At 42.1% G+C, this 23,890-nt stretch overlaps 1 protein-coding gene across 1 annotated transcript; it reads left to right on the top strand.

Moving 5' to 3' along the window:
• The first annotated feature begins 16,105 nt into the window (after positions 1–16,105).
• On the top strand, positions 16,106–16,913 carry LOC131217457 (uncharacterized). Its single transcript, XM_058212395.1, has 2 exons — positions 16,106–16,766; positions 16,909–16,913. The coding sequence occupies exons 1-2, from the start codon at positions 16,106–16,108 to the stop codon at positions 16,911–16,913; spliced, it is 666 nt and encodes a 221-aa protein (XP_058068378.1).
• Positions 16,914–23,890: the final 6,977 nt, after the last annotated feature.

Here is a 23,890-nt window from a genome sequence, read left to right as displayed (position 1 = left end):
TACCTAGCAATTTTCTTGATTTTCTTAATAGAACAAACTTTGCACCAATCACTAACACAATTGGAGGGCCGAATATAAAGCCCATAGCCTCAACTCCTATAAGCATACCAAATTCAATATCAAATCCATTAAATTAAGTGCCTTCATAGGTATAAGCATAAAGTAAGATACCAAATAAAAACAAACAACACCACATCTCTCTTTTAGACTCAATGGGTAGATCTAGTAGTTCCACGCTAGGTCCCTTGGGTCGACATGAAAGTGGGCTCCAAAGGAGCTACTGCTCAAAGAGCATGGCTAGAGGTGTTACATCTTCTACAAAATGGACTGTTATTCTAAAGAAATTTATTGAAATTTATTTAAACTTATGTTAATTACTTCTATTTTATAAATGCATAGGGAAGACAAAACATAGACCAAACACTTCAACCAAATCATTAATTGGCCATAAAAGCTATGTAGATAGCCAATGTGTCCATGTATGCATAAAAAACCAAACACTTCAACCAAAAATATATGTGAAAGAATAAGCTCCATTAGGAATTTATAATATGAACTCGAATAAATTGACAGACATGATGCTAGTTAGCCTAGTGGAACAAAAGAGAATTCAAGGTTTTCTGACCTCATGTTAAGTAATCCATGGCTGCCACAAAAGTTTAAACTAAAATATAAATGTTCACCTATGATATGGTATGTGCCTGACCTCTATATGATACATGATAATCTCAATCTTTAAAAAAGAAAAAGAACACTAAGGGCCCGTTTGGGCAACTGCATTAGGTGGGATTAAGGTGGATGTAATTGTAAAAGTAATAATAAATGCATGTGTAAGGTATTGTCCCTGGATTGGGTGTATCCCTTGTTTTCCAATATCATGTTTGAAATGTATGCAATTAAAAGTAAATCTCGAGATTTCATTTCAAATTACACTTGGAAATGCATCATCATGGGGATTTGGAAATCCCATCTCACACTTTCCAACACAAGGCTCATTTTCCAAAGCCTATAAAATTAATTTTAATCTCATCCCACACTTCTTCCAAACATGCCATTCCTAATCCTGAGGTGGGATTAGCAATGCAATCCCATTTAATACAACTTAATACCACTGGCTAAACAGGCCCTAATAGTAATCTGGTATCATCTATGAAATTGATAAAATATACCATACTTTGTAAGACTCTTACATTATTTTTGAAAGGAAAACTAAACTACAAATTCTAATAGTATAATGTCAATCTCAAGAACATGTTAACTATAATTAAGTTTCATATATTAAGGTCAGTTTTTTTGAAAGATAAATAGCAATTGAGTTTCATATATTAAGTTAACAAAACTTACTGCCTTGCATATACAGTTTGTGTAATGAGAACTAACCTGCAAATGATGTGTTGCTTAATCCTGCAAAAATGGCAGATAAAGAATTCAAATGAGCATATGTTAGCTAGATTGGATCATAATTAAAAACAAAATGCAAATATCTCAACAAAACTTGATGGAATACTGCATATGCACTACTCCAAGTAATTAACAGCATGAGTATACCAGATAAAAGAATATTAGCAGCAAAAACATCTCTATCAAGGTCTAAAGAGAAAATTAATACATGAAACATGTACATTTTTTTATCAACAGCTATGCAAATAAGCAAGACTCAAGAATATAAGCTGGTATACATTTATTGAGCAAATGCTCAATTCTTCTGAACATTGTATAATTGCTACAAAGAAAAATAAACTCACTTGGCCATCCATGTTAGATAAGGCATTACTGGCAGACTCATCACAGGCAAAATTCACAAACCCAAATCCCCTCGACCTCCCAGTGTCTTTGTCGGTGATAATGCATCACAACTAAGGACAACCAGATACAAGGTTAATATGCATGTAGAATTGCTTGTTCTCATTAGGCCGTGGTCATTATGCAGGGTTCCAGGCTTCCCAGCAGACTCATCAGCAATACAGATGAAGGCATGGATTAATTCTCTACCATTTATTCCTTTAAAAAAAAAAAAAAAAAAAAACTCTTAGCCACAACAAGTATTGTGATTTTTTTTTAAAAAAATTTTAAGTTTCTTCTCATGTATATTTCTCTTTTATTTTCTACATACTCTAATTTATGAGGAACCATCCTCTGACCAGGGGTGCACATGGGTCGGTTCAGTCTGGTTCTCGGATTTTCGGAACCAGAACCGAACCGTTAGCATACTAGAACCAAACCAGAACCGGACTATGAAAACCGGTTTGGTTCCAGATCGGTTCCACGGTTCTGGGTTTTTAGAAAATTCAACAAAAGAAAAAAAGGTGAAAAAAAAATCCAATCATTCATGTGTGTGTAATTCTGTGCCTGGGTTGATTTGGTGTTTGTACTAATTTGAGGTGAATGATGGTGCTGCTATTGTCTTTGAAAAAGAAACAAAAAACTGGTGGTTGCTCAGGACGGATCTGAGGCAGATAGAGGCAATGATGGTTGGCTTCAATATACATTTATAAAATAAAGGTGGGCCACTAGAAGATGACTTTGATTTCTGGTGCATTAACAACAGGCGTCTTTGAGGACCTGTTCACTGCAGTAGGTGTCATAGTGGCTCGAAGGGAACAAGTTGGAATTTTGAACCTGCTGTAATGACTTACAAGCAGGTTTGTGTTTATGTACGGTGCTGTTGCTGGCAGGCTGGGCAGTTGGTGGCATAGCAGCTTCAGCGTAGCTTCAGCCCAACGATTTGTTCCTGCTCAGGAGTTGTTTGAGGCCAGTCACAAGCAACACTACTGCATCTCTAAAACCTTGAAGAAGTTATAATCAACAATAGAATGTGTTGCGACTTGCAATGAAGGTGATAAAGGAGAAACAACTATAGTCGAAAGCGATAACAATATCATAATGCCATTATGATAGTCATACATGAACGATAGGATTAGTAGGGCTGTAAATGGGCCGAGGAAGCAAGGTATAAGAAATAAAAAATGGAATGGTTCTGGATCAATGGTTCGGATCCAAGGTTCAGATCCACGGTTATGGGCCATAGTTCAACGGATCGGTTCCATGATTCGGGTCCACGGTTCGGTTCGGTTCTACGTGCCCCTAAACCGGAACCGAACCGTATCCAACGGTTCTTGCAATTTTGGAACTGGAACCGGAACCGGTGCTGTCTAGAACTGGACCAAACCGAACTAATCCAACGGTTCTGGTCCGGTTCCACTGTTCTACCGGTTAAATGTGCACCCCTACCTCTGACCCTCGTCTTCTTAGGCATGAGCGTATGACTGAGGCCCATGTATCAGTGATCTATACCATTAATCTAAATTGAGGCCCATGTATCAATGATCCGTACCATTAATCTAATGGACCCACTTCCATAGAAATGCCCTAGGAAACTCCCTGATAATACAATCCTAACGCGTCAACCTGTGGCCCAATAACATACAAAAAAAGGTACAGCGATGGTCCACATTAAATAAAAGATGGGGCTTAATAGAGAATTCGATTGCGCGAGAATTTTTTGTCATGACACTTTTTGAGGTTTAATGAAATCGTCAATTTACAAAAATTCACTAGCACAATGCGGAATCGACACTACAAATCCCTAATTAGGGCTTCAAAACTCAAAAATTTCCAAAACACAAATCATTGCACAATGTTACTTAAGGATTAAAAAATGCCCAAATTGATATGAATAGATAAGGAGGGAGGGAGAGAGAGAGAGAGAGAGAGAGAGAGAGAGAGAGAGGTAGTTCGAGCGGAGAGGAAGGGGAGGGTTCGAGAGTGGAGAGGGAGAGGGAGGGAGATAGAGAGGGGTAGAGAGAGATCGAGCAGAGAGGGAGAGGCTAAGAGGTAGATAGAGCAGAGAGGGAGAGGGAGAGGTGCAAAGAGAGAGGGAGAGGGAGAGAGGTGTAGAGAGAGAGCGAGGGAGAGAGATAGTTCGAGTGGAGAGGGAGACGCGCAGAGAGAGAGAGAGAGAGAGAGAGAGAGAGAGTTCGAGCAGAGACGGAGAGGCGCAGAGAGAGAGAGAGAGAGAGTTCGAGCAGAGAGGGAGAGGCGCAGAGAGAGAGAGAGAGAATCGGCGGTGGGGAGAGGGAAAGGGCCGAATGAGAGAATAGTTTTTTTTTTTTTTTTTGCTTTTATAAAGACCTATTGCTAATGCCCGATTTTCGTTAGCGCTGAGTCTCCCCAAACGCCAGGAATGCCCAACTTTGTTGTAGTGTCATGACATTAAAAATCTTGGCCAAGGTAGAGAAGGAAGCAGTTTCAAAAGCGAATGTTTGAGAGAGCGGAGGCAAACCTCTCCTTTACTAGAGGAAACAAAAATCGTCGGTTTCCAAGAAGATGTAAAGAACTTGGTGGCAAGGTTGATCCAGGGTGAGCCACAATGATGCATGATTTCTATAGTCAGAATGGGTGGTCTCGGTAAGACTACTCTTGCAAGGAAAATTTATAATCATGGTGTTGTTAAGAGGCATTTTGAGTCTTGTGCATAGATATATGTATCTCAAGAATATAATGCTAAAGATCTTTTGCTTAACATTATGAGATGCTTTATGAGTCTCATTACAGAACATCACAAGATGAATGTGGTTCAGTTGAAGGAGAACCTTCTTGGGCATTTGAAGACGAGGAGATATTTTGTGGTGATAGATGATATCTGGAAAATTGAAGCATGGAATGCTTTAGCGGATACTTTTTTGAACATTGCTAATGGAAGTCGAGTCTTGCTTACCACTCATAATAGCAAACTAGCTTTACGCGCAGACCCTTGAAGCTGTCCTCATGAGCTGCAACTCTTAGGAGAAAATGAGAGCTACAAATTGTTTCATAAGAAAACATTCTTAGAACAAGATATTCATTGCTCACAATAGTTAGGGGGGTTAGGAAGACAAATTGTTGCAAAGTGTTATGATCTTCCTCTTGCAATTGTTATCAATGCGGGCTTGTTATCCACGAAAGCAGGGATTCCAAGTGAGTGGATGAAAGTACTCAAGAACATTATCTTGCAATTTGTTGATGGTGAAGCAGAAATTTAACGTAGGGAAGGACATGAGGTCAAGCACTATCTTCCTCGGGGGGATAACTGTTTTAAATCCACAGAACTTCTCTAGACTCCTCATAGAGACTTCTCAAATCCATGAGAAAGAAAGCAAGCAAAATAGTAAATAAATTCTATAAAATTTGAAATTAATTAATGATCGAAATAAACTAGTTCACAACCCTTTAAAAAGGGATACCAAGCAATGGGATAGAAATCAGAAGCAAACTATAACTAAAACTTCTAGAATTCGCAACTTACTATATATAGATAGTTGTGATGTCTACTAGTGCGCAAGGTTTTCGGCCAAAAATAGTATGTGTCCTATTTGGCTTCACCAAGCTATTCTCTTAATTATTCTAAGAACTTCACGTATTGGGCGCGACTCCTAAAGCCCAATGGATGAAGAGTTATAATCAAACTGAAACTTACTATTTATAGTAAAAAATGAAAATAAAATGGAGAAACGACCATTAATCTGGTAGTATTTTGCAAATCCAGCTTGCACAACCCGACATAGCATGGTTGGGTGGCTAAAGTAGCTCGTTCTACCCCAAAATCATTTATTTTACGCCTAATAACTCATTCAGATTGTGAGAAATGTCTGATTTAAGGTCTGACGGTCCGGATCACTTCTGTCGTCAATCGAGCCTTTTCTGATCCATCTTGGCCATGAAATTGTTCGCGACCCCATCTACATCAGTCCCCTCCACTTCAAAAGAACTCGTCCTGGTCTAGTTTATGATACTCGGTTCGGTCCGCGACATTGAAAGTCCATGAGATTGCCATGTCATCTAGAAGATCAACAATATAAGCGCTATCATTGATCTTTTGGATGATTGGTACCGGTCCAATCTCTTATTCTTCAACGTGTTGTACATCCCGGTTGGAAATCTTTCTTTGCGCAGACAGACTATGACATGGTCGCCCACCTCAAACACTTTTTATCATCGATGCTTGTCCGTTTGCTCCTTGTATTTCTCGTTTGAGGCTTGTAGCTTAGTCTACACCTCCACATGAATGCCCATGATCTTTTCTACCATATGTTCTACTGCAATGCTCATGCCTAGGAGCTTAAGCAGAGGGACCAAGTCAAGTGTGTGGCGAGACACTCGTCCATAAAAAAATCTGGAATGAGGATTTCCCTGTCGAACGGGTCACCATGTTATTAAATGCAAACTCCACTTGAGACAAGGCCAAATCCTATTGTTTCAGTTTTTCTCATAAAATACATCAAAGGAGGTTTTCCAATGTGCGATTCACGACCTTGGTCTTCCCGTCAGGCTATGGGTGGTAGGCACTACTAAATTGAAGTCGTGTATCGAATCGAGTCCACAAAGTTCACCAAAAGTGGCTCCTTGGCATGGCAGCGTGATGAAATCCCTTCCAATCATCACAATTCTCCTCCATTGAGAATTAAGTCAATGAAAAGTTTAGATTTGATTTAAATTGCTTTATCTTCCAATTGGATAGGATAAGACTCCAATTCCAATTGTGTTCCTTGAATCAAGTAAGGTAACATCTTGATAGCCATAAGTGGATCCTTGGCACCATAGTTCTCACCTTTAAATTCATAAGTTTTAATCAAAATTATTCACAATTATGCTCTTTTATTCAGAATTCAGATTTAGATCTTCTTCTAGTTCTAGTTCTAGTTCTTTTTAGAATACGTACAAGTTTAGTCCCTGGGGTTGTGACTACTTGATATGCATGCTCAGATGAAGGCACCCTGACTAAATAAGACGAAGAGGCAGGAAATCCGCAATTATGACTTCACACGCACTTAATAGCCACGAGTCACCAGAGACTTGTGAAGTGAGAAACCCTCAATTCTGGTGGAGTTTCGACATATCTTTAGGGAGAGCAACGCTCCAGCTGATGCTTTAGCTCGCATGAGGAGTAATTCCCAATCAACCATTTTCGGTGCTCATTTTGCTGAACTCCCTCTGCAGGTCAGAGGGCTTCTTTTCCTTGATAAGGTGGGGTTAGGTGCAATCAGGGAGAAGTAATATTCTCTTGCTCAGGCTTGCCTGACTAGGTTATGATAGGCGTCCCTCAAGTCATTTTTTCCTGAGGAAGCTCGAAATGTAAATTTTGTTCTGATTAGTAATGAAATGGGTAGTTTTTTTTCTAAATTAAAAAAAAAAAACTAACGAAAGTGAAAAAACCCATTATAACTTCCATTAGCTAGTGTACAGTTAGAAGTGGGAAACCTCCATTACAACTTCCAATGTAAAACTCAAGGTGCTATTTCACCAGGTCGGATCCAAGTGAATGCATGAGATTAAGAAAATCCTTTAATTAGACCAATTTGACATCTAACCATATTAGGAAAGCTCAAAGGTCCACTATAAGTGACTCGTCAACCAGCATATGCTGATAGGTAAAGCATAGTATCACATATAACCATGTTCGTCTCACGAGACTATAGTAAGCAGGCTTATAATGCTCTGATTACAAGTAGTGATCATAATACAATGGATGCATTCAACCATTACAATAATGCTCACACTCAACAAGTCACCATGTCACCCCATTCCATGGCACACGACATGAGTACCATTCAAGGATCCATCATAAGAAACAATCCAACCATTAGATTCTTTACAACTCACGAGAATCCATTCACATGAATTTTTCATTCTAATTTCATAACATAAACCACATGGGTTTCCACAAGTCCATAATATAAGCTACATGTGTTTCCATAATGTTTTCCAAAATATAGGGGATGAGGAGTTCCTTATAATATGGTAATCAAAATACATAATTCCATCATCACCACGTATCATGGGCGTGCCATGTTCATCAACATGTATTAAACATCACAAAACATACATAGTTTCTGTATATTTCCACCATATACATGATTTCATCCACAAGTCCATGTTCAAATGTCTGAACGTATAACATGTTCATAATAAAAAATCCAGTGATAAATCATTACTTAATTTACATATTAAACAACATTTAACATCATACAAACATCACAACAAATAGGCTAAACGAATCTACAATGCATAGGGTCCATATGGGCTAACCTAGTGGGTGCACCATATAGATTTAGTGGGTTATCTCGTCTCAACGGGTTAACTCACTGACCTACAAGTCCAAACAAGATCCACCATCATGGGACGTCAATTAGAGCACCATAGGTTCACAAAATCAAGGTACATAAGGTTTCCATTATCAATTCAACATAGTTTAAGTACCCTACATCATGTAATTTGGGTTTAAGCCCATTCATCATCAATTCTCCATCACAATTCACCCAACCATGAATCAATTCAATCATAATAGAATTTACAATAATTACACATAATAAATTAGAGAATTAATATAGGTTTTATCACCCAAATCATCAAACAAACAAACAAGGAAAACTAGCTAGAATTGTGTATAAGCTAAAAGATACTACTCACTTTAGTCTACAACGAAAACCCTGGGTAGATCTTTGATGGAGAAGGCGGCTACAATAACCACGGTGTCTATGAGGAAGGAGGGAGACATTACAAGTGTGGGGAACAAGATGGAAGAAGAAGGATAAGGGGAGGACGTCCACCTTGGCTTGGGTCTCTCTCTCTCTCTCTCTCTCTCTCTCTCTCTCTCTCTCTCTAATGTGAGAGGGCTGGTGGTGTGAGGGGGCATGTGCAAGGGGTGAAGAGAGAGGGCATGCACTACCCATATAAATGAAGTGGGAGTCCACACCTCCCATCTCACTTGGGTTTCTCCAAAATTCAAGTTTTTGACAATATTTTTCTAATTTTATTCCATTCATTGTGTTTAATTCATCAAATAGAGCTAGGATACGTAAATTTCTTATCCGAAACCTAGATTGGCCAATCTTAAAAATTGACTCGATGGTTCTAAAACAGAGTTGATCTCAATTTAAGGGTTCACGCTTGATGATTTAGGCCCAAAATTAGAGAAATACATTGCCATGATAAGTAAAAAATTGGGAAAAATGTGGTGGTTGGTCAATGGTGGGAAATGTCTAAATCTGAAATTTCGCCTAGTCCATCAAAAGAAAGAAACTAGCTTTAAGGCATTCATCATTCAATGATGTAGAAGCATATATCGGCGTCTAAATTTTATATGATCTCGTAGTCATATGAGCCAAGGTGTGGTCTAAATTTGAGTTGCGATTGACGATGGGAATTGGGTAAATTGGAAGGTCCAGATTTGGATAGATTTAGTAAGCTTAAAAGGGGAAAACTTGGCAATTAGAAAAAGGTTATCAAGGTGAGGAGTCATATCTCACACTTGGTCTAATGGGTAATTCAAACCACTCACATGAAGGGAAATATTTGACTATGACTAATGTGACGTCTCGAAAAAATTCGTACAAAGGCCCGATTACCACCTCAGGCAGAAATCACTAAGGAACAAATCCGTTAGAAATTAGTTGAGGATTAGCAAAGTGCTAAACTAGATTAGTTGTGGAATTAGCATTAATCACTTTAAATATGATCCGCAAGACCCAAAACGAGTAGAACCGTTAACGCTATATTACCTAAAAACTTAGAATCCATCTCAAAACCCAGTTGCTCTCAGGAGCATCATGAAACTTCGTATCGGACCTGGACTGCGTGTCGAAAGTCCGATTACCCCAAAACTATACGGTTATGACAACATTACTAGACTTGACAACCACCTCGGAAATCAAGTCCTAATAGTACCTAGAAACGCACAACTTGAGCTTGGAACGAAGTGTGTGAGAAACGCGAATATCTTTAGGAAATGAACTGAAACTTAAGTGAATTGAGTCGTTCGCTTGCAGGCCGAATCTAAGGATTCAGACTATTAGAATTTGACCCTGTTACACCCTCAGATTAGGAAAAATTTTCAACATATGTCAGTGTACTTGTGGCCCTGATCGAGTACCGATGACCGTTGAACTAAAATGGGTCCCCCACAGTCGATCCACAAATCCGATCGGATCAAAAACTTAACTCAACCTAGATCCAACGTTAGGAAGCTTAAGTCCGACCACATGTGGAAAAGGGGCCTCCAGAACAGCTCCGTTGGACCGAAACAGCCAACTTTTAGCTATAACTTAAGTATACCAATGCCTTGGGCCATTCTCATCAGTTCTGGGCCTATATAAGGGCCTTAAACCCTCTCTCTCCCTTCACATATGATTTTACAACCCTAGGAGAGAGAAGAGAGCAAAGAGAGAAGGAAAGAGAGAGAAAGTGTGAGAGGAAGTGGGAGATTGTTCGTGGGATCTTTCCCTACCGCTTCACGTGCTTTACCACCTTGTTTGTATCGCTATTCCAGCGATTCCGACTCCATTCGTAGGTAAGAAATCCTAACCCTAATCTGTTTTAGGAATACAAGCAGAGTAAATGCTGAAGTCGCTAACCTATTTCATGCTATAGGTTGCCATTGTACCGTAGGTAAGGACTTAGTGTTTAAGCTGAGTTCGTTACGAGTTTACCGGTGAAAGGTGCGGATTATAAATATTTAGGTTATGATTTTTAAGGCTTTCAATGTCAGTAATGATTTATGACTAGCTTGATTGCTATCACATGTGCTTAGATACGAGGGTTTTTGTGTATTATGTACATATATAAACTATGTTGATTTATAATGCATTCCACGTGTTTGTTGAAATGTGTGAATGAGTATGGAATTGTGATTTATGCTTGCTATGTTTATTGACTGAGAATTCATGATTGTTGTACATATGGTGAACCCTTTATAAGGGAATTTGCTATAATACCGGTTATAATTACCTTACTACATGTATATGATATGTGTAGCCTAAGTGTTTAATAAAATGCCTGGATGTGAAAATGCTTGTTTAAATGCATGTAATGAGGGTGTTGAGATAGGATCCTCAATTCCCTTAACTATGGTTATAGTATCCTTTATATAACCTAACTTACTATTATGTGTTGTATGGTTGAAATGTCTATCTATGATAATATGTGTAGTATGTGTTTGTTAAATTGCTTAAGTAAGATCTATATCTAATTTCAATTGTCACATGTTGATTTGGATTACGATATGTGAATGTTATTATTTGGAATGTGATTGGGGCTATGATGTAGTCCAGGCAATTGGTAATTGTCTATGAATGGTGGTTGAACTGCTTAACCACGACAGACACGCCCAATGAATACGAGTCGTACGCTGCTTGTCGGCAGTGGTTAGGCCACGCGGAGTGCTTATGCGCTCCATGTCGATCAGCTCGACATACGCTTATACCAGTCAAGCTTGTCAAGCAACCCGGTTGCCTCGATGTATGTTCACCATGTATGGACGCTACTGTTTAAATCTAAGCAAACCCGTTTAGCCTTGGTACCTTGATCCGCTAAGATTCATGAGCCGGGCATGGTGGTATGGGACACCGTGGTCGTACTGTCGGCCTACGCTGGGGCAACGAGCCTCCCCATAGTGACCAGTGAGCAACCCAAACTCGTGAGCCGAATACGGTAGTATGGGACATTGTATTTGAGCTGTTGGCCTACGATCAGGTGACGAGCCCATAGTGACCTCGAGTATACACTAGGACTACGTTAAGGCGACGAGCCTTTCCGTAGCAACCATGAGTATAAACTAGGCCTGCGCCGATGGTGACGAGCCTCTCCGTAGCGACCTAGAACTGCTATCATATGCGATTTAACTAGGATTCACGACCCTAGATGGATCATTGTTTGGGTAATTGATACAAACGGAGGTGCCTTAGCTTCCCAATGTGGCTATATGAATATGTTTAATTAAGAACTTGTCTAACACGACCATGCATCGCATTACACGGTGCTTTGGCGAGGAAGGGATGCATGCCACGATCGTAAGATGTTGTTGTAAGAGGGAGTGTAGGCGAGGGCATGCATCATTAACACATACCATCCTTGTATTAATAAGAGTACTTAGGACCTTATGGTTGTACTGCTTTATTATTACTGCTTGACTGAATTAATAACATGTTAACCTTTACTTCATAGTTCCACTGAGTTGATCACTCACTCCCATGTTCTATGACGGTGTTTTAAAAATCAACCAGACTCTGTCTTAGATGCAGATTCTGGTGCGATGTATGAGGCTGAGCCAGACTTCTACAACAATGAAGAGTTCTCATACTTGTAGTTATCAGGCGGGTTTATGTAGGCCGCTCTGATCGACAGGATTACAGGATATATGATTAGTTGGACATTCACATTTTATCATTCTGTATATATATATATATATATATTTTTGGGACAGATATGTATTTATTCAGCTCAGTAATGCCATCATACTCGGGAGGTTGGGAAACACATCTATGAATCTTATACATCTATTACAGTCTTCCGCTTGTAAAATTCATTTGTCTCTGGAGTATGAGATGCTGTTTTGGTATAATCTCATTCATGTTTAATGCACTAATATGGACAACATTTAATCATCATTATCTATGTTTCATAAGTGATGCGTTGGAACTCGGGTGTTGAGCTCATGCTCGACCTCCGATTTTCAAGGCATTATAAGTTGGTATCAGAGCATGATTTAGATTAAAATGGACCTGGGTTATGGTCAAACAATGCACACTGACGTACTTTGACTTAGGAGGGAGCGACAAAAATGTAAAAACAGTCATAGGATCCCCATTTTCGTATATCGATGAATTTGACCAAAATTGACCCTTGGAATCGAGGCGTGTACGCATCTGAGATCATGCGTGGTGATCCCAGATCTTTTCTAAACCATCAATCGACGGGTTTAGATGATAAATTGACAAGTTCCACACTCAAATACACATGAGATAGGACTCAAAACAACTCAAACGGAGTCAAGGGCCCAAATAGTGCAAATCGGGGAGGGGGGGATGCCATCACCGGAATGTTCAGAGACCGGTGATGGCATCCTGGATCGGCGAGCCCTCATCACTCGTGGGGGTCGGGCCTGTCGGGACGGCCAACGTACATACGTGTGGGGCCCACGAAACACGTGTGGGACCCCTTAAATCTTCCCTTTTTGCTTCCTCTTTCATTTTGAAGTTTCCAAGTCCCTCCAAGCTCTTAAAAAACTTCATTTTTCACCTCAAATCCATCCCTCCGTCCTCTTATCTTCCTCATTTTCTTCATTGAATACCCACATCCCATCATCTCTCTCAAAACCCACCTTCTACAATCTCTTATCTCCTCAAATCCTTCTCATTTGAGTACACAAACATTTCTTTATGTCTCAAAAACCCCAAAGCTCAACAACCCATCCCATCCCCCATTTTTACTTCACTCAAATGGCTCTTTTTGAGCTCGTGATGATAATTTTCTCCATTTCTACGCTTCTTTCTCTTATGGGGAAGAAGAGGGCCTCCACGGATGAAGCCGGGCCTAGCCGCCCTACTTGTTTAAGGAGGCAGAAAGGAGTCGAGACTAGTGCAAACGTTGATCTGGAGATACAGACAAAACGGGATCTCGATCCCCAGGCTCCTCTCGAAAGAACTCTACTAACGGACCTGTCTCATGGGAGATTTTAAGGCCGTAGGGTTTTCTTCGAAGCACATGTAGACGAGAGGCTCTTTGGGCAATATCTGTTGATGGACCGCCTGTTTGAGGCTGGATGGGGGCCCATATTTGAAGCCAAGACACGGGCGACTGTGGACACTGTCCGAGCTTTCTACATTCATATACGAGACCCGTTGTTGGAGCCTCTACAATTCAAGATCACTGTGGCAATGTGGGAAGTGGTTGTAGATGTCCATCTGATATCTCGACTCCTGGGAATACCGTGAGGTGAGGTACATGCCAGTGAGGATTTCTTCAAGAGCGAGCATGAAAGAGACTACCGAACGTGATTCCTCTGTGGCCGACTAGCCCACTGGAATCCAAATCATACCCTCTTAACATCCAAGATGGGCGACCACTTTCACCTACTCCATCACATCTTCACATACAATGTGTACCCCAGGTGGAGCAATCACAACGAGTGCACGCGTCAGATGGTAAACTTTCTGTACCGAGCAGGGCAGGGAGAGAAGCTATGCCTGCCTACCCTCATCTTACGAGAGATAGTACTGATCATCCGCTCTACTAGAATAGCCAACTCACTTCCGTTCGGTCGACTCATATGCAAGCTTGCCCGCGAGTTCAGCTATAGACTTTGCCCTGATATGGTGGTGCCAATTCACCTTATAAATGACACCACACTCGTCAACATGAAGATTGGGCCGCTCTAACGACGTGTTGGGTCCGAGGACGAGAAAAGTGGTGACGAGGCTGAGGAGAGTGAAGAAGAAGAGGAAGAAGGAGAAAAGGAGATAGAGGAAGAAGGAGAGCAGGAAGAGGAAGAGGAGGCCCAGGACACTGAGGAGAGCTCTCCTCCCACTGCTACGCGAGAGCGTGACAGTGATTGGGCTGCCAGGGAAGCCCGCTTGGCTCAACTTGAGGAGGGCCAAGCCGCCCTGAGGCAGGAGATCCAGGAGACCCGGACTGAAGTGAGGCGAAGGCTTGAAGAGAGCGAGGCCTTCATGAAACGAAAATTCAAGAAGGTGTCTCGCACCTTGAGGGCAATCCTGTGCTATGTACAGTCACCTCCACCATCGCCGAATTCTGACAACTAGTCGTGCATGTAGTCATCTTTTATTTTGCTGTGTTTGCTTGTTTCTATGTGTAGCCTCGATAGACTTAGTAGTGTGGTAGTTTGGTAGTATGTTTTACTGTTTGAAGCCTTGATTGTATTAACTTACATGCATTTCTATCATGATTCATGTAACGTTATATCTCATGTATTGTGACAATTTTGGTAAATCAAATACATGAAGTTTCTTTAAGCTGTGTGTGAATGCTGTGTAGATGAGTTTGTGAGCATGCTGAGTCTGACTTAGGTTGCGCCCTATGTTGTATATAGGGAATGCCACCTAAGGCCACACAGAATACGACACGTCTCACTCTTGGCAATTCAATTGATGAGGCACCTCTCCTGAGCGATAGCCATACGGACCCCATTTTGGGCCTGACTCACGATACTATGCCGGATTCTCAGCCGGCCACTGGCCCCACTAATGGGCCTACACTTGTTGTACTATCGGTTCCTGAGCAGAATCGTGCGTCTACCTCGACGCCTTACATGCCTCAGTCTGCTCCTCCTACTGATAGATTGGAGCAGATGATACTACTGATGCAGTAGCAGCAACAACAGTTTTTGGCCACCATCGCAGGGGTCTTTGCCCAGAGCATGGGTGTGGTTCTGCTTACACCTATTGTGCAACCTGCCGGCAATATGAGCGTTAACGGCCTTTTTGAGTGATTCCAGCGATTCCAGCGCTTCCGCCCACCTACCTTTGTGGGTACTCACAGACCTGAGGAGGCCGAGTATTGGCTTGATCGCATCTCTAAGATGCTGAAGCCGTTGCACTGCATTGAGGTAGAGCAGGTGGAGCTGGTCACCTATATGTTCGAGAAGGAAGCCAGCCTCTGGTGGGACAACGTCCTCCGGACCATTATTGCCAGATACGTGTGGACGTGGGAGGCTTTTGAGACCCGCTTCGACGAGAAGTACTTTCCTCTCACGTATCGACATGAGAAGGAGAGTGAGTTCCTTTGCCTCCGTCAGGGAGGGATGTCTGTTGCTGAGTACGAGAACAGATTCACGGAGCTGGCTAGGTATGCCCCGTTAATATTAGTCGATCAGCCGATGCGAATGCGGCAATTTTTAGAAGGCCTGCGACCCGAGATAGGCTCGAAGATGTGTTGCACTAGCATATCTACCTATGCTGAGCTGGTGGGCATGTCCCTGCGAGCGGAGCAGGATGGGGATAGATTATCCCGCATGTGCATGCCTATGGTTCCTAGGCCATGATCAGATTTGCTGAGTAGGCCGTTCCTCAGCAAGAGGCCCCGTGCAGACTCGCCTCCTAGACTTGCAGCTCCACCAGCCCCTGTGAGACGACCAGACTTGTGGTGCACTTACTGCAAGAGGTCGTGCCATGCAGATACCTACTGTTTCACCAAGATGAGGGACAACGGCTTCTCGCCGCCTCAGAGGATCAACCGCCCGCTTCCTCAGACGATTGCAGCTCCACCTCTACAATCAGCACCAGCACATCCATTTTTTTGGCCGCCTGCACCTTGATTTAGGCCGCCTTATCGACCTATGGTACCGCAGCTGATCCGTTCTCAACAGGCTCGGGTGCATTCACTTACAGCGGAGGCATCCGAGACAGTAGACATGACACTGATGGCTTTCGAGGTCACAGCACATATTCAAGGTATTTTAGTCTTCTTATTGGTGGATATTGGGTCCACTACCTCCATCATATCATGCGCAGCAGTCAAGCGACTAGCGTTGGGTACAACTCCTACGAAGGGAGTGAGAATTCTTACCGCCACAGGAACTTTTTCTGACGTTACCAGGATTTGCAAGGGTTGCTCGATAGATTTAGGAAGTAGGGCGGTACTAGTCGATCTGATTGTTGCCCCCCTGTATCATTACGACGTTATCCTCGGTATGGACTGGCTCGCTGAGATGAGGGCAGAGATAGATTATGAGGCTAGGGTGGTGATAGCCCATGGACCTGAGGGCACGGCTTTTACTTTCCTTGTTCAGGTCAGTCACCCTTCCCGTTTGAGTTGTTACGCTTCTCTATTGGCGAGTACTGATAGTCCGATACTTAGGAACATGCCTGTAGTTCAAGATTTTGAGGATGTGTTCAGAAACATACTTGGGTTGCCTCCTCAGCGCGAGAACGATTTTACTATCGATTTAGTGCCTGGTGCAACACCCATTTCGCTGCCGACGTATCGCATGCCTCCATGTGAGATGGAGTAACTGAGGAAACAGATCGATGATCTGTTGAATGCAGGCTTCATACAACCTAGCATGTCTCCATGGGGAGCACTTGTGTTGTTTGTAAAGAAGAAGGATAGATCTCTGCGATTGTGTATTGATTATCGCAGGTTGAACCAAGCAACGGTGAATAATAAGTATCCTTTGCCCAAGATAGATGATCTGTTCTATCAGTTGAAAGGGGTACAGTATTTTTTGAAGATCGATTTGCAGTCAGGATATCATCAGTTGCACGTCAGAGATGAGGACGTGCAGAAGACAACATTCAGGACCAACTTGGGGCACTACGAGTTCCTTGTGATGTCATTTGGACTCACAAATGCACCGGCCGTGTTCATGGACATGATGAACCAAGTGTTTCGACCGTACTTGTACCGATTCATCATCGTATTTATAGATGACATTCTGATATATTCCAAGAGTTGGGAGGAGCATGAGGAGCACCTGTGAGCAGTCTTTAATACTCTTAGGGAGAACCAGTTGTTTACACAGTACAAGAAGTGCAACTTCTGGAAAGAAGAAGTCAACTTCCTAGGACATGTGGTGTCCAAGGAAGGGATAGTTGTGGACCTTGCTAAGGTAGCCGCAGTTTAGGACTAGGAGCAGCTCAGTTCGGTTACCGAGGTGAGGAGTTTCTTTGGCCTAGTAGGTTACTATTGACGTTTCATTCAATATTTTTCCAAGATAACAAGTCCGTTGTCTCAGCTGACTCGGAAAGATCTCAAGTTTGCCTGGACTGAGAAGGCTGAAGCAGCTTTTCAGGAACTGAAGGACAAGTTGACGTCCGCCCCTGTGCTAGTATTTCCAGAGCAAGGGGTCAAGTATACGATATATACCGACTCATCTTGTGTTGGTTTGGGTTACGTCCTTATGTAGAAGGACAAGGTTATTACCTATGCATCGCGGCAGTTGAGGAAACACGAGAAAAATTACCCCACGCACAACCTGGAATTAGCAGCCGTCATCTTTACATTGAAGCTCTGGAGACATTACCTCTATGGAAAGGAGGTTCGAGCTCTTTTGTGACCACAAGAGCCTCAGGTACATATTCACGCAGAGGGACTTGAATATGAGACAGTGGCGGTGGATGGAAACCTTGAAGGACATCAAGTTCGATGTCTCCTACCATCCTGGCAAGGCCAACCTTGTGGCAGACACGTTGAGCCATAAGAAGGTGATAGCATTTGCGGCTCCACTGATATAGCAGAGTGGGATATGGTAGAGTTTGTGTGAGAGTTTAAGCGAAAACTTACGGTAGAGGAGCCATTCGAGAGCATCGCACATATTCGAGTACACCCACTTATTGATGATAGGATCATTGTGACTTAGAAAGACAACGAGCTATTGGCGAAGATGAGAGAGAAGGTCAATGATAGTGAGGACTCAGAATGGAGAGTTGGTATGGATGGGGGCTTATGCTACCGTGGCCGCCTATGCGTCCCGAACCTTCACGACTTAAGATAAGAAGTTCTAGAGGCTGCGCATAATTCGAAGATGGCGATGCATCCTGGTAGTACTAAGATGTATCGAGACATAAAGAGGTCGTACTGGTAGGACAACATGAAGGCCCATATAACAGATTATGTGTCTCGTTATCTCACGTGCCAATAGGTCAAGGCAGAGCATCGCCGACCTCCTGGACTGCTTCAGCCCATGCCCATAGCTGAATGGAAATGAGACTTCATCTCTTTGTATTTTATCTCAGGGCTGCCAAAGACAAGGAAGGGACATGATTCCATATGGGTGATTGTGGACCGATTGACGAAATCGGCTCATTTTCTCCCTATCAGAGTTTCGAACTCCGCAGACGAGTTGGCCAGGTTGTAGATCAAGGAGATCGTGCGTCTACATGGAGTTCTTATGGAGATCGTGTCAGACCGAGTCACGCGATTCACATCTGATTCACATCTATCTTCTGGACTCGTATCCAGGAAGCAATTGGTGTAAAGTTGAAGTTCAGTACTGCGTTCCACCCATAGACTAATGGGCAGACGGAACGGGTAAATCATGTATTGGAAGATATGCTGCGAGCTTGTGTGCTGGATTTCAAGGACAGTTGGGATGATTGTCTTCCTTATGCAAAGTTCGCTTATAACAACAGTTTTCAGGCGAGTATTGGCATGGCTCCCTATGAGGCCTTGTATGGGCGCCCCTATCGAGCACCGTATTATTGGGCAGAGGTTGGTTAGAAGAGTTTGATTGGCCTGGAGTTAGTATAGGCGACCTCAGAGAAGATCAACATTATCAGGCATCGACTTCTTGCAGCGCAGAGCAGACATAAGAGTTACGCTGAATGAGATGGCGACCACTGGAGTTCGAGGTCGGGGACCATGTGTTTCTGAAAGTTTTCCTCATAAAGGGAGTCCTTCAGTTTGGAAAGAATGGGAAGCTTATGCCGAGATTCATTGGCCTATTCCAGATACTGGACCAAGTGGGTGTGTAGCCTACCGCCTTGCTTTGCCCACGCCACTCGTAGGCGTACACAACGTATTTCATGTATCGATGTTGAAGAAGTACGTTCCTGACCCTTCCCACATTATCAGATGGGAGCAAGTAGAGTTGAGTGAAGATGCTACTTATATACTACGACCGACGCGTGTTCTAGATAGGAAGGAGCATGTGTTGCGCAGTAAGGTGATTTCACTTGTGAAGGTTCTGTGGACACACCACACTGAGGAAGAGGCTACTTGGGAAACAGAAGCCGAGGTCTGAAAGAACTACCCCCAGATTCTTGAGGAGTACGAAAAGGTACTAATTTTGAGGATACAATTTTTCGTTAAGGGGGGTAGATTGTAACGTCTCGAAAAAATTTGTACAAAGGCCCGATTACCACCTTAGGCAAAAATCACTAAGGAACAAAGTTGTTAGAAATTAGTCAAGGATTAGCTAAGTGTTAAACTAGATTATCTATGAAATTAGCACTAATCACTTTAAATACGATCCGTAAGATCCAAAATAAGTAGAACCGTTAATGTTATATTACCTAAAAACTTAGAATCTATCTCAAAACCTAGTTGCTCTCGGGAGCATCATGAAACTTCGTATCGGACCTGCACCGCGCGTCGAAAGTCCGATTGCCTCAAAACTATACGGTTATGACCACATTACTGGACTTGACAACTGCCTCGAAAATCAAGTCCTAATAGTACCCAGAAACACACAACTTGAGCCTGGAGCGAAGTGTGTGAGAAACACGAATATCTTTAGGAAATGAACTGAAACTTAAGCGAATTGAGTTGTTCGCTTGCAGGCTGAATTTGAGGATTTAGACCATTGAACTCTGACCTAATTATACCCTCAGATCAGGAAAAATTTCCAACACATGTCAGTGTACTTGTGGCCCTGATCGAGTACCGGTGACTGTTGAACTGAAACGGGTCCCCCACGGTCGATCCACAAATCCAATTGGACCAAACTTAACTTGACCTAGATCCAATGTCAGGAAGCTTAAGTCCGACCGCATGTGGAAAAAGGGACTCCAGAACAGCTCCATTGGACCGAAATAGCCAACTTTTGGCTATAACCTAAGTATACCATGGCCCTGGGGCCATTCTCATCAGTTCTGGGCCTATATAAGGGCCTTAAACCCTCTCTCTCCCTTCACATACGATTTTGCAACCCTAGGAGGGAGAAGAGAGCAAAGAGAGAAGGAAAGAGAGAGAAAGTGTGAGAGGAAGTGGGAGTTGTTCCTGGGATCTTTCTTTGCCGCTCCACGTGCTTTACCACCTCATCTGTATCGCTATTCCGGCGATTCCGACTCAGTTCGTAGGTAAGAAATCCTAACCCTAATCTATTTTAGGGATACAAGTAGAGTAAATGCTGAAGTAGCTAACCTATTTCATGCTATAGGTTGTCGTTGTGCCGTAGGTGAGGACTTAGTGTTTAAGCTGAGTTCGTTACGAGTCTACCGGCGAAAGGCGCGGACTATAAATGTTTAGGTTATAGTTTTCAAGGCTTTTAATGTCAGTAATGATTTATGACTAGCTTGATTGCTATCACATGTGCTTAGATATGAGGGTTTCCGCGTATTGTGTATATATATAAACTATGTTGATTTATAATGTATTCCATGTGCTTGTTGAAATGTGTGAATGAGTATGGAATTGTGATTTATGCTTGCCATGTTTATTGACTGAGAATTTATGATTGTTGTACGTATGGTGAATCCTTTGTAAGGGGATTTGCTATAATACCTATTATAACTACCTTACTACATATATATGATATGTGCAGCCTAAGTGTTTGATAAAATGCCTGGATGTGAAAATGCTTGTTTAAATGCATGCAATGAGGCTGTTGAGATAGGATCCTCAATTCCCTTAACTATGGTTATAGTATCCTTTATATAACCTAACTTACTATTATGTGTTGTATGGATGAAATGTTTATGTATGATAATATGTGTAGTATATGTTTGTTAAATTGCTCAAGTAAGATTTATATCTGATTTCAGCTGTCACATGCTGTTTTGGATTACTATATGTGAATGCTATTGTTTGGAATGCGATTGGGGTTACGATGTAGTCCAGGCAATCGGTAATTGTCTGTGAACGGTGGTTGAACTGCTTAACCACGACAGACACGCCCGATGAATCCGAGTCGTACGCTGCTTGTCAGCAGTGGTTAGGCTACGCAGAGTGCTTACACGCTCCATGTCGATCAGCTCGACGTACGCTCGTACTAGTCGAGCTTGTCAAGCAACCCGGTTGGCCCGATGTATGTTCACCATGTATGGACGCTACTGTTTGAATCTAAGGTACTAACTTACCAGTGCAAACCCGTTTAGCTTTGGTACCTTGATTCGCTAAGATTCATAAGCCAGGCATGGTGGTATGAGACACTGTGCTGTCGGCCTATGCTGGGGCGACGAGCCTCCCTGTAGTGACCAGTGAGTAAACCAAACTCGTGAGCCGAATACGGTGGTATGGGACACTGTATTCGAGCTGTCAGCCTACGATCAGGTGACGAGCCCATAGTGACCTCGAGTATACACTAAGACTACATTAAGGTGACGAGCCTTTCCGTAGTAACCATGAGTATAAACTAGGCCTGCGCCGATGGTGATGAGCCTCTCCATAGCGACTTAGAACTGCTATCGTATGCGATTTAACTAGGATTGACGACCCTAGATGGATCATTATTTGGGTAAATGATATAAAGGGAGGTGTCTTAGCTTCCTAATCTAGCTGTATGAATATGTCTAATTAAGAACTTGGCTAACGCGACCATGCATTGCATTGCACGGTGCTTTGGCGAGGAAGTGCACAGAGGAAGGGGTGCATGCCGCGATCGTAAGATTTTGTCGCAAGAGGGAGTGTAGGCAAGGGCATGCATCATTAACACATACCATCCTTGCATTAATAAGAGTACTTAGGACCTTATGGTTGTACTACTTTATCATTACTGCTTGACTGAATTGATAACATGTTAACCTTTGCTTCATAGTTCCACTGAGTTGATTACTCACTCCCACGTTCTGGGACAATGTTTTAAACACCAACCAGAATCTGTCTTAGATGCAGATTCTGGCGTGACGTATGAGGCCGAGCCAGGCTTCTACGATGATGAGGAGGAGTTCTCATACATGCAGTTATCAGGCGGGTTTACGTAAGCCACTCTGATCGACGAGATTACAGGGATATATGATTAGTTGGGCATTCACATTTTGTCATTCTGTATATATATATTTTTGGGCCAGATATGTATTTATTTAGCTCAGTAATGCCATCATACTCGGGAGGTTGGGAAACACATCTATGTATCTTATACATCTATTACAGTCTTCCGCTTGCAAAATTCACTTGTCTCTGGAGTATGATATGTTGTTTTGGTATAATCTCATTCATATTTAATGCACTAATATGAACAACATTTAATCATCATTATCTATGTTGCATAAGTGATGCGTTGGAACTCGGGTGTTGAGCTCGTGTTCGACCCCGATTTTCAGGGCATTACAACTAACCATGAACTTTTCTTACTCGATGGACACAAAAATCAAAGGTTAAGGGGTGTTTTTCACAAGTGGGTCACATCTACTATAATCCAATTGCTAAAATTCGACATGTATAGTTCATGTATGATGGTTACAATTGGGATAAAATTTTGTATCAAACAGATCATGGGAACTATGTGATTTAGGAATCAAGGGTTTAGGATAATGACATTTTTGTAATTATTCCTGATCTAAGAGTTTTGGAAAATCTAATGATTCCACCTAGCTTTAGGAATGTTTCTAAGAAATTTTTGTAAAAGAAACAAATATCTAAGTCATCACGGATAAAATTTTATTCCCTAAATAATTTACAATTCATATTAATTAAGGAAAAATACATGTAACAAGTTATATGCTGAACCTAGTTTAAAATGGTAACATCCGGGATGTTACATTAGTACCGGAGTTTTTGGGTGTGTGGCACTCATAGAGGGAAATGGATCTAGGACTCTTCTTATCTTCTTGGGGGCCACGTCCTCCTATAAAAATTTAAGCTAAGCGAGAAACACAAATCCTAAGGGATTTGGAATCACTATGAGAATTACTAATGAAGTTTTAAAATTTTGAAATTGTTGTGCTTCTACCAGTTGAACCTATAGAGCACCCGACTTTAACTTTTAGGATTATTGAGTTTTGTTGGTTGGACACGATCGGATCAGCATACCTCTGTTGGTTGGATTGACAAATCTATCGGTTGAACCAATAGACAACCAACACTATACCAAAATTGTTAATTAGGAACGGCGAGTTATTTGGTATAGGAACAATTTTAAACCGTTTCTAATTACCCACGGTTCTAAACCATTTTTAAATGCAGGTATATCTCACATTTTTCAAAACTCAGGGAGTGTACCGTCTTTCCATGTTATTAGGGCTCGTTTGCTTCCCCTTTTCTTCAATCTCTCGTCTCACATCTCTCTCTCTCTCTCCCTCTCTCTCTCTTCAAATCTCCAATCTACCACGTTTAAAGATGGCTATGGCCGTTCTGCCCTCGTCCTGCTCTTCTTCTCTACACTTCTTCAACACCAAAACTCCAATCTCCTTCTCCTCTTCAAACCCTCACACCAAAATCCTTTAACTGAAACGGTAAAATTTGA

Source organism: Magnolia sinica, chromosome 10, assembly GCF_029962835.1.
Source record: "Magnolia sinica isolate HGM2019 chromosome 10, MsV1, whole genome shotgun sequence".
In the NCBI taxonomy this organism is placed as follows: domain Eukaryota; kingdom Viridiplantae; phylum Streptophyta; class Magnoliopsida; order Magnoliales; family Magnoliaceae; genus Magnolia; species Magnolia sinica.
The sequence above is the reverse complement of the archived record's forward strand: the minus strand, read 5'-3'. Positions and strand labels throughout refer to the sequence as shown.

Excerpts from the sequence above, each read along its gene's own strand:
- LOC131217457 (XM_058212395.1), top strand. The coding sequence starts at position 16,106 with ATGGTACCGCAGCTGATCCGTTCTCAACAGGCTCGGGTGCATTCACTT.